This window comes from Panthera uncia, chromosome C2 (assembly GCF_023721935.1).
Source record: "Panthera uncia isolate 11264 chromosome C2, Puncia_PCG_1.0, whole genome shotgun sequence".
NCBI classification, from domain to species: Eukaryota; Metazoa; Chordata; class Mammalia; order Carnivora; family Felidae; genus Panthera; species Panthera uncia.
In genome coordinates, this window is record NC_064810.1 from 139,251,732 (window position 1) to 139,264,751 (window position 13,020).

Consider the following 13,020-nt stretch of genomic DNA (forward strand, 5'->3'; position numbering starts at 1 on the left):
AAACACAAAGAAAAAAAATGTATGTTCTGCTCTTTTACTCTGTGTATTAAATGAGAGCTTCTCACCCTTGGCATTATTGACATTGGAGGTCTTTGCTGTAGGGGGCTGCCCTGCACACAGCGAGATACTTAGCATCCCTGGCTTTTATGCCACACTAGATCGTAAGTGTGCCTCCCTTTCTTACTACTTAAAACAAAAAACATTAAACCATACAATAACCCTACATTTACCAAGGCTAGTTACAGATAAATGTAGCATCTTTTCATGATATTCAACACGTTTCACAGGGTTATAAACATATCACTACCATCAGTATGACAGAACCTACTGGTGCAAAACTGCTTGAGGTTGTTTTGTTTGTTTTACGTATTTTTCCCCAATAGCTTCCAGATTTTTACATGATCAAAGTCTTTCACTGGCCTTAATTTTCTAGTTTTCCCTCCCTCTTTTACCACTGTTTAAGAAATTCTTATAAAACACTCATTAGTTGATCTGATACATGTTTCAAAATAACTGTTGATACGGCTTTTCTGTTACAGTCTATTTCCCATCTTTTTACATCTATGGGCCTCACATACCATTTATGTATTTTTCTCACTAAAAACATAATGCAAACAAAAACAAAAAAACCCAACAGTAATGTCCAGTTACCCAAATTCTATCTATCTCTTTTAAAATATGTTGAGCACACCAGCCATAGTCTTGAACATAAAATGGTGCCAAAAGTTCATCGTGAAGCCCTCAAAGGCTTAGAGAACTTGGCCACAAAGCCATTAGGCCTCAAATCCGTAAGATCCCACTTCCTGTCCTTGGAAAAGTACCACAAAAACACTTTCTAAATCTCTAGTCTTACAGCCTCTCACCCCAGTGTATCCACCATCCTTGAACTCATTACTACTCTCCTTATCTTGCAGTGTCTAAATTACCCCTAAGGATCACCTTTATTTTTGCTTCATCTTCTTCTTCTGTTAATTCCTCTGCAGACTTTTCTCAATATTTTTTGCTATAATTCTTCAATGTGTTTTTTCTGCCTCTGCTGACTCTTAACTATTTCTGCAACTGGTAATATTTATCTTGCTTATTAGCAATAATTGTGCACATTCACTTGAGGTGTTTGTTTAGTTGTTTGCTGGATAGTATTGAACGAATGAATAGGGTCTTGAAAGGGCAACAAAATTTCCTGCACCTCACTCACTATCACTTTGAACACATTTTAGTATCTTCCTAGTTGTCTTACCCCCAGGTATCTACAAAATTGTTTAATCTGTAGAATGTTAATTATTAGTCTTTACGTTTACAATTGAATGGTAGAAAAAAGTCATGCTTTTCACCTTGAAAGTCATTATCTACCATATATTTAGGATCTTAAGGCATGTTAAACAGTAAGCTTCCCACTGAGGTCACAGACTCAGGAAAAAAAAAACAACTTAAATGTTTCTATTTCAGAATTTCAGAAACGCTGAGAATAAACATAGCTGACCATTTACTAGCCCTCTTTCTCTTTAGAATGCATAATCCCAGAAAGTGTTTACAGAAATGGAAACTTAGTACATGAGAGATCCTATAATCTTGTATTTTTATTACTAATCACAAAAATTGGTTTGTAGGCCATTTAAAAAATATTTCTTTTGTAAATAGTCCTTTTCAAAATAGTTCTTTACAAAATAGTCCTTTTCTAAATCAAAATAATTCTGAGATACACGTAAATTTTTCTTTTTAAAAACAATTTTTTAATGTTTGTTTTTGAGAGAGAGAGCATGCATGTGCACAAGTGGGGAAGAGCAGAGAGACAGGGGGTAGATACAGAATTTGAAGCAGGCTCCAGGCTCCGAGCTGTCAGCACAAAGCCCGATGCGGGGCTCGAACTCACAAACTGTGAGATCATGACCTGAGCTGAAGTCGAATGCTTAACCCACTGAGCCACAGGCGCCCCATATGTGTGTATTTTTCAAACACATCTAACTGCCTTTAGAACCAGCTGGGAACCACCTCTGGCTGTCTACCATTCTATGTAGCTGACAATAAGGGAAACATACACATAACCTAGCTTGTTCAGAGTGAAAAGTTGAATAATGGTAACAATAGATAACATATGTGCCCTTATTTCTCTTTTGCAAGAATCTTATAATGCAGGCATTTTTTCTTTCCTCTTAAAAATGAGGAAACTGAAAAAAAATGAAGAAACTTAAGTCCAGAGACTTTACATAAATTGACTATAGCCACACTCTTAGGAAATGGTTGACTGGGGTTTAAAACCACTGGTTTGATTACAAAGCTTACATACTCTTCACCATACAATACACCAACAAATTCACCACTCCTCAATTAACCCTCTTTCGATTTCTCCAGTTGTCAGTAGTAACCTAGATTAGAAATCTGAAGTTATTTGGGTTATTTTGTCTCTTCCCATTTCCAGTTCTACTCCTTGCATTCAGTCATCAAGAACTACCAATCCCTGCCTCCAACAGTTCTCTTCTCTCTGCATTTATGTTTATAATTACTGTAATAGGCTCACAAATGAAATCCATGCCTTGTGTCTTCTTACATGATTATTCTACATTAAACTCCTTCGTTATGTTTCTCTTTGACTCTAGAACATATAATCACCTTCTCTTGTCTCCTATGTCAAATATATGTTCTCTGCCATTCCATCAACCTGTCCCATCTTACCAAACCTCTGTTCTCAAAACTCTTCCACGCTAGGTCCCCCTGCTATCTCCAGACACGAACATGTAACTCCTTGAACACTGTCTTGCAATTGTTCTCTGGATTTTACACTGTGGCTGTTTCCCATACTTGTGCCTTTCTCCTAAACATATTTATTTATTTTCTTGGAAAGAAGAAACCATTTTCCATTCTTGGCCCTCCCCAATCATAGGCAGTTTAATTTGTAAACAATAACCGTGTGCAGTTTGCAAAGGAAATTAGTAGAACATCAAACATATTTTTTAAGGCATAAATGGAGCAAATTATCCAAGGAATAATTCCACACATGTGGAATGCTAGTCAAACTATTTTAGAGTTTGAAAAACAGATATTATTGAGTACAGCTCATCTTTATCTAGGAGTCAGTGAACTGAAAAAAAAAGTAAAAGGTTCAAACCCATGGCATATTGTGCGTGCAAATTAGCTTATATTTTATTCTGTAGTTTCATTAACTATGACTCTTAGTTGGGGAATAGGTTAACATCACCTGAAGCAGAAATCTGAAATGTAACCAAAACCATAATCTTCACTTGAGTGAAATGACAAGTGCTACTGTTTATAAAAAATCAAACAAAAAACCACAAAAAAACCCAGCTATTAATGAAAGTCTCATTTCAGCACTCATTTCATAAAATACTACATCAAACACTGAGGGAGGAATAAGATATATTAAGACAACATCCCTGACACAGTCCCTTATCTTTAACACTAATGGATTTCTCCAAACAGCAAAAGGAACAGAAAACTTTGGTTTTCTCTACTCTCAAATAAGTGAGATTAGCAGATCTGTAACATAATGTAGTTAGAGTAACCTACATTAGAAATCTCTGAAGAAGAAAGAGATCAGGGACTTAGAAGTGGAAGAAAGAATGTTTTTTAACTTCCTGAAGCATAAAGGAGTTTTAGTTCAAAGAAAATGACAGCAGGGATTACTACTATTACAAGCATACCTCAGAGACATTACAGGTTTGGATCTAGACCAATGCAGTAAAGTGAAAATTGCAGTAAACCAAATCAAATGAATTTTTAAAATTTCCCACTGCATATAAAAGTTATGCTTATACTATATTGTACTCCATTAAAAGTGTAATAGCATTATGTTTTAAAAAATTGTACATACCTTAATTAAACAATACTTTATTGCTAAAAAATGCTATCATATGAACTTTCAGTAAGTTGTAATCTTTTTGCTGGTGGAGGGTTTGCCTCGATGTTGATGGATGCTAAGTATTGGTGGGGCTGCAGCAATTTCTTAAAACAAGACAATAAAGTTTACCACATCAATTGACTCTTCCTTTCATGAATAATTTCTCTGTACCATGTGATGCTGTTTGATGAAACATCTTTCAAAACTGGAGTCAATCCCCTCAAACCCCAACACTGTTTTATCAGCAAAGTTTGTTATATTCTAAACTCTTTGTTGTTATTGCAACAATCTTCACAGCATCTGCACTAGGAGGCTCCATCTCAAGAAACCATTTCCTTTGCTCATCCATAAAAAGCAACTCCTCATCCATGAAAGTTTCCTTTTTAAAATGTATTTATTTATTTTGAGAGAAAGAGAGAGAAAGAGCCGGGGAGGGGCAGAGAGAAGGAGAGAATCCCAAGCAGGTTCTGCGCTATCTGTGCAGAGCCTGATGCAGGGCTCCATCTCACGAACCCCGAGATCATGACCCGAACTGAAATCAAGAGTCAGATGCTTAACCATCTGAGCCACCAGGCACCCCACTCATCCGTGAAAGTTTTATCATGAGATTGCAGCTATATCTTCAGGCTCCACTTCTAATTCTAGTTCTTTTGCTATTTCCTCCACTAAAGTTGGGAATCCCTCAAAGTTATCCATGAGGGTTGAAATCAACTTCTGCCAAACTCCTATTAATGTTGACCTTTTGACTGCCTACAATGAAATCACAAATGTTAATGGCATCTTGAATGGTGAATCCTTTTCAGGTTTTCAATTTTGCCCAGATCCATCAGAGAAATCATTATCTACGGCAGCTATGGCTTTACAAGATGTAGCTGTTAAAATAAAAAGATTTGAAAGTCAAAATGACTCCTTGATCCATGGGGCTGCAGAAGAGATGTGTTAGCAGGCACAAAAACATTATATGTCATTGTACATTTCTATCAGAGCTCTTGGGTGACCAGGTGCATTGTCAATGAGCAATAATATTTTGAAAGGAATCTTTTTTTCTGACGTCTCAACAGTGGCCTTAAAATATTCAATAAATCACATAGTAAAGACACATGCTCTCATCCAGGCTTTGTTTTTCCATTTAGAATTTTCAGAATGGTTAATAAGCATTGGCTTCAATTTAAAATCACCAGCTGCGTTAGCCCCTAACAAGAGAGAGTCAACTTGTCCTTTGAAGCCAGAAATTGACTTCTCCTCCCTGGCTATGAAGTCCTAGATGGCATCTTCTTCCAATAGAAAGCTGCTTTGTCTATATTGAAAAATCTGTTGTTTAGTGTAGCCATCTTCATGAATTATATTAGCTAGTTCTGGGTAACTTTCTGCAACTTCTCATCATCATTTGCTGCTTCACCTTGCACTTTTGTGTTATGGAAACAGCTTCTTTCCTTTAACCTCATGAACCAACCTCTGCTAGCTTAAAACTTTTCTTCTTCAACTTCATCACCTCTCTCAGTCTTCACAGAACTGAAGATTTAAGACCTTGCTCTGGATTAGGCTTTGGTTTTTAAGGGAATGTTGTGGTTGGCTTGATCTTCTTTCTAGACCACTAAAAGTTTCTCTATTAGCAGCAAAAAGGCTGTTTTTCTTTCTCATCATTTGTGTGTTCACTCGAATGGCACTTTTAATCTCCTTCAAGAACACTTCCTTTACATTTGCAACTTGGCTTTTTGGTACAATAGGCCTAGCTTTTGGCTTATCTTGGAATTTGACACAGCCTCTTCACTAAGCTGAATCACTTGTAGCTTTTGATTTAAAGTGAGAGATGTGTACCCCTGCCTTTCACTTGAACACTTAGGCCATTACAGGGTTATTAACTGGCCTAATTTCAATTATTATTGTGTCTCAGGAAACAGGGAAACCTAGGAAAGGAGAGGGGACAGAAGGCTCAATGGGTGGAGCAGTCAGAACACACACATTTATAGATTAAGTTTCCCATCTTATGTAGGTGCAGTTGGTGCACCCCCAAAAATTACAATAGTAACATCAAAGATAACTGATCACAGGGGCGCCTGGGCGGCTCAGTCGGTTAAGCGTCCGACTTCGGCTCAGGTCATGATCTCACGGTCCGTGAGTTTGAGCCCCGCGTCGGGCTCTGTGCTGACGGCTCAGAGCCTGAAGCCTGTTTCGGATTCTGTGTCTCCCTCTCTCTGACCCTCCCCCGTTCATGCTCTGTCTCTCTCTGTCTCAAAAATAAATAAATGTTAAAAAAAAATTAAAAAAAAAAAAAACAAAGATAACTGATCACAAGATAAAGAAGATATGGTGTGTATACACACACACACACACACACACACACACACACAATGGGAATATTACTCAGACATAAAAAAGAATGAGATCTTGCCATCTGTGACAACTTGGATCTAAAAAAAGCAAAACAAATAAACAAAAAACAGAAACAAACACAGAGAGGGGGATGGGCAAAATAGGTGAAGGGGAGTGGGAGATAGAGGCATCCGGTTATGGAATAAATAAGTCATGGCAGGGGCGCCTGGGTGGCGCAGTCGGTTAAGCGTCCGACTTCAGCCAGGTCACGATCTCGCGGTCCGTGAGTTCGAGCCCCGCGTCGGGCTCTGGGCTGATGGCTCAGAGCCTGGAGCCTGTTTCCGATTCTGTGTCTCCCTCTCTCTCTGCCCCTCCCCCGTTCATGCTCTGTCTCTCTCTGTCCCAAAAATAAATTAAAAAAAAAAAAAAAAAAGTCATGGCAGCAGGGGACAACTGGCTGGCTCAGTCAATAGAGCACGTGAATCTTGATCTCGGGCTCGTGAGTTCAAGCCCCACACTGAGCATAGAGCTCACCAAAAAAAAAAAAAAAAAAAAAAGAAAAGTCACAAGGATAAAAGGAACATAACAGGAACTATAGTTCATGGCTATATTAATATAGCTTTACAATAGTTTTGTATGACGATAGATGGTAGCTACACTTGTGAGCATAGCATAATGTACAGACTCGGGGAATCACTATGTTGTAATACTGAAATTACCGTGACATTGTGTCAACTATATTTCAATTATATAGAAGAGCTCAGGGGCTCCTGGGTGACTCTGTTCCTTAAGCATCCAACTCTCTGTTTCGGCCCAGGTCTCATGATCTCACAGTTCATGAGGATGAGCCCCGTGTTGGGCTCCGCTCTGATAATGGGGAGCCTGCTAGGGATTCTCATTCTCTCTCTCTCTCTCTCTGCCCCTCCCTTGCTTGATCTCTGTCTCAAAATAAATAAATTAAAAAAAATTAAAGAACTCATTGATCACAGATCACCATAACAAATAATGAAAAAGTCTGAAATACTACAATTACCAAAATGTGACACAGAGGTACAAAGTGAGCAAATGCTGTTCGAAAAATGGCACCGACAGGTTTGTTCAACACCATAAAATTTGAACTTTGTAAAAATTTGTAAAATTGAATTGAATTTGTAAAAAACACAATATTTGCAAAGCACAATAAAATGAAGCGCAATAAAACAAGGTATGCCTGTACTTAAACTAACAAGGGTAGTTTTTCATGCCATCTCCAATTATCAGTTCCAAACCTCTAATTCCCTTAAAAAAAATTTTTTTTTTTAGATTTATTTACTTTTGAGAGTCAGAGACAGACAGGGCACAAGTAGGGGAGGGGCAGAGAGAGAATGAGACACAGAATCTGAGCAGACTCCAGGTTCTGAGCTGTCAGCACAAAGCCCGACGCGGGGCTCGGACTCACAAACCGTGAGATCACGACCTGAGCTGAAGTCAGACGCTCAACCAACTGGGCCACCCAGGCGCCCCTCTAATTCTCTTTTTAGATAAAGCTTTTCAAGATCAGAAACATAAACCATAGTAAAAACTGTAATATGAACTGGCAGCATGCCAAGCTGCCTCTACGAGTTTGATAAATATTCACAATGGTGATTATACCAAGTTATTATTTGCATGCAGAGGTTTTCCTTCCTCAAAACATCTTGATCTTAGCATTCTGGGTTTCACTAGATTAAAAGCAGAAGTGAATCCTATTACAAGGCCACTTCCCTTTTCTGAATAATGGGGTTTAAATAGTTTGATGGCTTTCCAGGTTGGAGGTCCCAGCTGCTAAAATCCGGAGGACTCGGTTTATGAGTTCATTCATGCACAGTCCACTGGCATCTTTGTGCTTTGAAGAGCTGTTAGACCTCACAGGGTAGAGGTGAGCTGCAGAAGGTGTCACAGAGGAGAAAGGCAGTCCCCCACATAGGTCACAATTGTGTAGCTGTGTACATTGCCCATGCTGTATCCCTTATAGCATTTGGCAAATAATAAAGGCTCATTTTTCCTTCAATTTACTTTTAAAATCCTTAATGTTACCTATATACACAATATATTGCCATGAACAATGAACTGCCACGGGTTGAAACACTACACTTGTAACTAAGGTCTCTAAAATTGGGTCTTATCAAATCTATAACCATGAAACTAAGAAGCATTTCCTTTCAGCCTTCACACCAATATACCCGCCACTCAGCAGAACATGTGCACCAGGGGGTGGGGTGGGAGAGAGAGCCTAGACAGTAATCGTGGTGACCTGAGAAATGAGGTATCACCACTCAAGTATCTGCCACCTAGAACTCCTTTAACCTCGCTTCTATTTCCCTCCCCCACACATCACATTCTCAAGACACTACACGAATTGATCTAAGAACTGATAATGAAAAGGATTCAAAATGAGGACTCAAACTTGCCTCCCAATTCCCCAAATCTGTAAAGGTCCCTTTAGGATCTATCTACAAGTGTACTTTTGCTCACAGGAGAATGAAACAAATTACTCTCAGCCACGGTAATCTTCACTCATTCTTATTTGAAAGGTCATGTTGAAAACTACACTACAGGTATTAATATAAAAACTGTAACTTTAAAGTAACACGGTTAATATGTCAGTCGACAAAACTGGACAGGAAAAGACCATAAAGAAATGTAAAAACCCCACCACTTCAGTTAGCATTATGCTTTAATACTAAAATATTCACAAAATGTTGGGGGGAGGGGGATTTTGTCGGAGACTAACTTCTCATAAGCCTGTGGCAATTTAAGGCACTACGGTAAGACCCACGCAGCGGGAATGAGACGCTGTCATCTGCGCTGACACCAAGGCAGTTAAACAACTCGATCGGAGGCAAGTGTTTCCGGCACGCCTTCTCACCTCCCTCCGCCCTGCGCTTTCCCCACCACCTCCAGTTCACCCTGGAGCACCCCGCCATCAGGTGCCAAGTCACAAGTGCAAAAGAAACTTACTCTTCTCTGGACGGAGGGGCCTGGCCAAGTCTCCAGGCCCTTGGCCAGCGGGCTCTGACACGGAGTGGGAACCAGGCTCAGGCCCCGCTCCTTCCTGGCCTCGCCGCCCTTCGGGGCCCTGGCGGGGCGCCCCCAAACCTGCGCCAAGCAGGTGCCCCTCACCGCCCGCCCAGGCACCCCGTCCCACCACGCAGCCCCGCACCTGAGGATGTTGTCTGCGTAGGTGAGCAACAGCTTGGAGGCCTCCAGAAAGGTCTCTGGCGTGTTCTGGCACAGCTCGGCCACAGCCGGGGACGCAGAGCCCGAAGAGCTGCCCAACGCGGCTGCCGCCATGCTTGAGCGCCCGCGGCCGTCGCCGCCCCTCGCGCGCCGCGTCCCGCACTGAGCAGGCGCCACAGCGCGCGGCCTCCTCTGCGGCTGGCCAGGAAGGGCGGGGCCCTGGGCCGGGAGGTGGGGGGGGGGGGGGGGGGGGGCTCAACCCGGCTGGGTGGGGGCGTTCTGGGAAGGTGGAGGGTTTGGACCTGGAGGGACGGGGGCGTCGTTGCCAGGCCCTGGGGGTTCAGTCAGAAACTAGGGGCGGGGTGCTTGGTCGTCCTGGCACGGGCGCTTCGGCGAGGAGGGCCCAGGGAGCGGGTGTTGGCCTGTGCTGGCCGATGGGTCGCAAAATCCCAGGTCCTTCGGCGTCCCAGAGTGGGTTTCGATTGAGCCACGAAGGTGGGTAACCCCCACGTACGTCTAACCACGCCTTTTACTCCCAAACAAAACAATCTTACCGCTTCCTCCTCGTACACGGCCAGGCATTCCTAAATACGTGTGAATGAAAGACCTCAAGGAAGGAGCAACAAATGTTCCAAACCTAATGGGTGGCTATAAACTCTGCTGGGTTTCTGGTATATAGATTCTTTGTAGAATTAGATGAGTGATTGAAAGTCCTTTTTCATAAGTACCAGCTCAAATAGTATGATGTTGCTCTAAAGAAGTTTTTAAACCACAGGTTCAACATAGTGAGTTGTGGGCTCAATTTACCGTGTATATTTACCAGTATAAAACATATATACAATAATGACAAAAAGGAATAGAATAAAATGGGGGGGGGACAATAAAAAATAATCATCTCATACAGTGTGGGTAGGTATTGTGAGTTTGTTTTGAAGTTAGATCATGTGATTAATTTCCTTTATTCCTTTTAGAAGATAGTCCTAACTTATTTAATCCGTTCTTGGCCTCACCATGGCCTTGAAAGTGTACTTTTACCAACGGCTTCCTTCTTTGCAGACAAACATTTCCAAACCTCAACAAATATTTATCTTGACCTTATGTTTTTAAGGTAAATTATTTGCAGAAGTAGCTCCTTTAAATGTTCTTGATGCTTTATCTTCTATTTGCTTTTTACATTTGAAGTTTTCTTTCAGTACTTCTGAGCAAGACCTTGAGTTATGCTGTCTGCTTCAATTACCATTCATCTGCCAGATACATGGGGAAAGTTTTAAATAAATATGTAGGTTTTGGGACCAGCTTCCAGGACTAGTGTTTAACTAGTGTTTAACTGATAGTATGTTCCTAGCTGCTATAACTAAAATTTTCAGTGACTTAACACAAGAGAAATTTCTTTCTTGCTCACAGAACAGTTTAGTAAAGCAGGTATCTTTAGTCAATGGGCAGCTTTCCTCCGTGTAATAATTTGGACTCTCAGGCTCCTTCCATCCTGTAGAATAGCAGTCAACAAACATTTTTGTAAAGGGCCAGACTATAAATGCTTAAGGCTCTGTGGCTTTAGGGTCTCTTAGGGTCCCTGTTTCAACTCTTTACTTCTGTCTTTGTACTTGTAGTTCTAAAGACAATACTCTAAAATGAATGGGCATGCCTGTGTTCCCATGAAACTCTGTTTACAAAAACAGACTGCTGGATTGGGCCTGTAGTTTGCTATTCCTGCCATAGAGCCTCAGAAACTTCTGTATTCAGTTGGTGTTTGGGCAAAAAAGCAGACATACCTGCTTCTTAACCACATGGGCCCCAAAGGATACTAAAACCTTGGTTTGCAAGCATAATTTTTTCCAGAAACATGCTTGGAATCCAAAGCACTTGTATATCAGAGCAAATTTCCCCATATGAAATAATGGAAATTCAGATGATTTGTTCCACAACCCCAAAATAGTCTGTAATGTAATATAAAATAATAAAGACAATAGAAAATATAAAGAAAAATAAATTAATCTGCACTTACCTTTGAAACCCTTCATGGCTTCATGGTGAGGGAGACAAGAGATGGGAGGGTTATTGTGTAGGACAACTTTCACTGTCACTAATGAAATCATGCTATTGGCTCAACGGAATCTTTTTCTTTTCATGCAACTTTAACAAGAAATCTTTCCAATGATACTTGCTTTTGCCTCCTTATGAGGATTTCACGGAAATGTGACATTGCATTGTCATTAACAGATTCATCGCTCACTCTGCTACAGCCTTATTTGGGTGGTGCTTTCCTACAGAATTTTTCAGTTTCCTACATTTTACACATCTCCCTAATCTCATGTGAAGTAAGGGATTCCTCTGCCTTTTTCTCCTCCTCCTCCTCTGCAGATAAGATCGCCTCCATAACCTCTTGCTGTTGCTTGCAATACAGATCCATCAGTTGATCGGTGGTCATCATGGTTTGAGACTGAGTGTGGGAGACGATCACCCACAATCCCACAGAGAGAGACAGAACGATTGGCTCAGTTGTAATCATGTGACTTTCAGTGTTACGTAGTACTCCTATTGCATACTTGTAAGACATCGCTCGTTTATAAAGTAAAAATTTGTTAGAGATGTTTCCTCATCTTGTGGAACATTCGCAGAACAAGTTACTCACCATCTAAGGTTTTACTGGTATAGCATTTTCTCTACCATATAATTGAGAAAAGGAAGCCCCATCTAGATAAAAGAGGGAAGGCTGGGAAATTTAGTTCCTAGCTGGACATGTCCCCACAATTCTAAAGGATAAAAGATGCAGGGAGGGGGGCCTGGAGTTATAACTAGCTGTCTCTACCACAAACTATAGTCACCTTAATTTGAGGTGTTTTTTTTTCACATTTATTTATCCTTATAATAGCATAAGATTATTACATACTATGTAGTACTTTATTTTACTTTTAAAGAAATAGAACACTTTTTGTTTTCAAATAAATTCTTGGGAGGGAAACCAGTATATATAAAACACCAAAGTGGAGATGCTCTAGAATTGAAGCAGGAGAGTGTGGGTGGCAGGAAGGATAGAATGCCATCAATTGAGCCTGCCCTTTGACGGAGATAATGGCCATCAGGCATCTTTGTGGGGAACATGCAAACACAGTGTGAAAACCAATGGCATAAAGTTAATACTGTGATAATAATGCAGGGTCTAGAAAATCATGGAAATCATTTCAAGGGTAATTCAGTAAGTTATTGTTTATCTTAGATCACCTGAAATTTAAATCCTTCCAAATTACTGTTTACCAATGTTTCTGCTGAAGTTCTTGAGTAACTACAATCTCTCTTGGTTACCACCATTTATGCAACTGTTAAGAGAATTTATTATTAAAAAAAAAAGAGAATTTATTATAAAGGACTTTGACTCATTCTTTTCCCTGTCTGCTTCTTCCACTAAGTCAAGTTGAAAATATTTTGATTTTTCCGTTCCTTTAGAAAAGTTGAAGATAGTAAGCTACTCTTAATTTCTTTATGCTCACCATTGCTTCACACAACTAATGGGTGTTCCAGTATGAAATCAGCATTGAACTTTCTATTCTTTTACTTGGCTTTTGTTTTTTTTCTCCAAATAATTTCTTTCAGTATTCCTGCTTTAAGTACACCATTGTTAAAGTTGACACATGGTGGCACTATTCTTAAATAGAATA

The 13,020-nt window shown here is 40.2% G+C and overlaps 1 protein-coding gene across 3 annotated transcripts in view; it reads right to left on the reverse strand.

Moving 5' to 3' along the window:
• NGLY1 (N-glycanase 1) overlaps positions 1-9,564 on the reverse strand; it is a 63,144-nt gene extending 53,580 nt beyond the window's left edge. The window contains exon 1 of one of the 3 annotated variants that reach the window (XM_049628897.1): positions 9,348-9,564. In XM_049628897.1, the coding sequence (XP_049484854.1) occupies positions 9,348-9,478 (131 nt within the window). In that variant the 5' untranslated portion in view covers positions 9,479-9,564. The remainder of the gene's footprint in view (positions 1-9,347) is intronic. The other 2 variants (XM_049628896.1, XM_049628898.1) reach the window with 2 other exon arrangements.
• Positions 9,565-13,020: the final 3,456 nt, after the last annotated feature.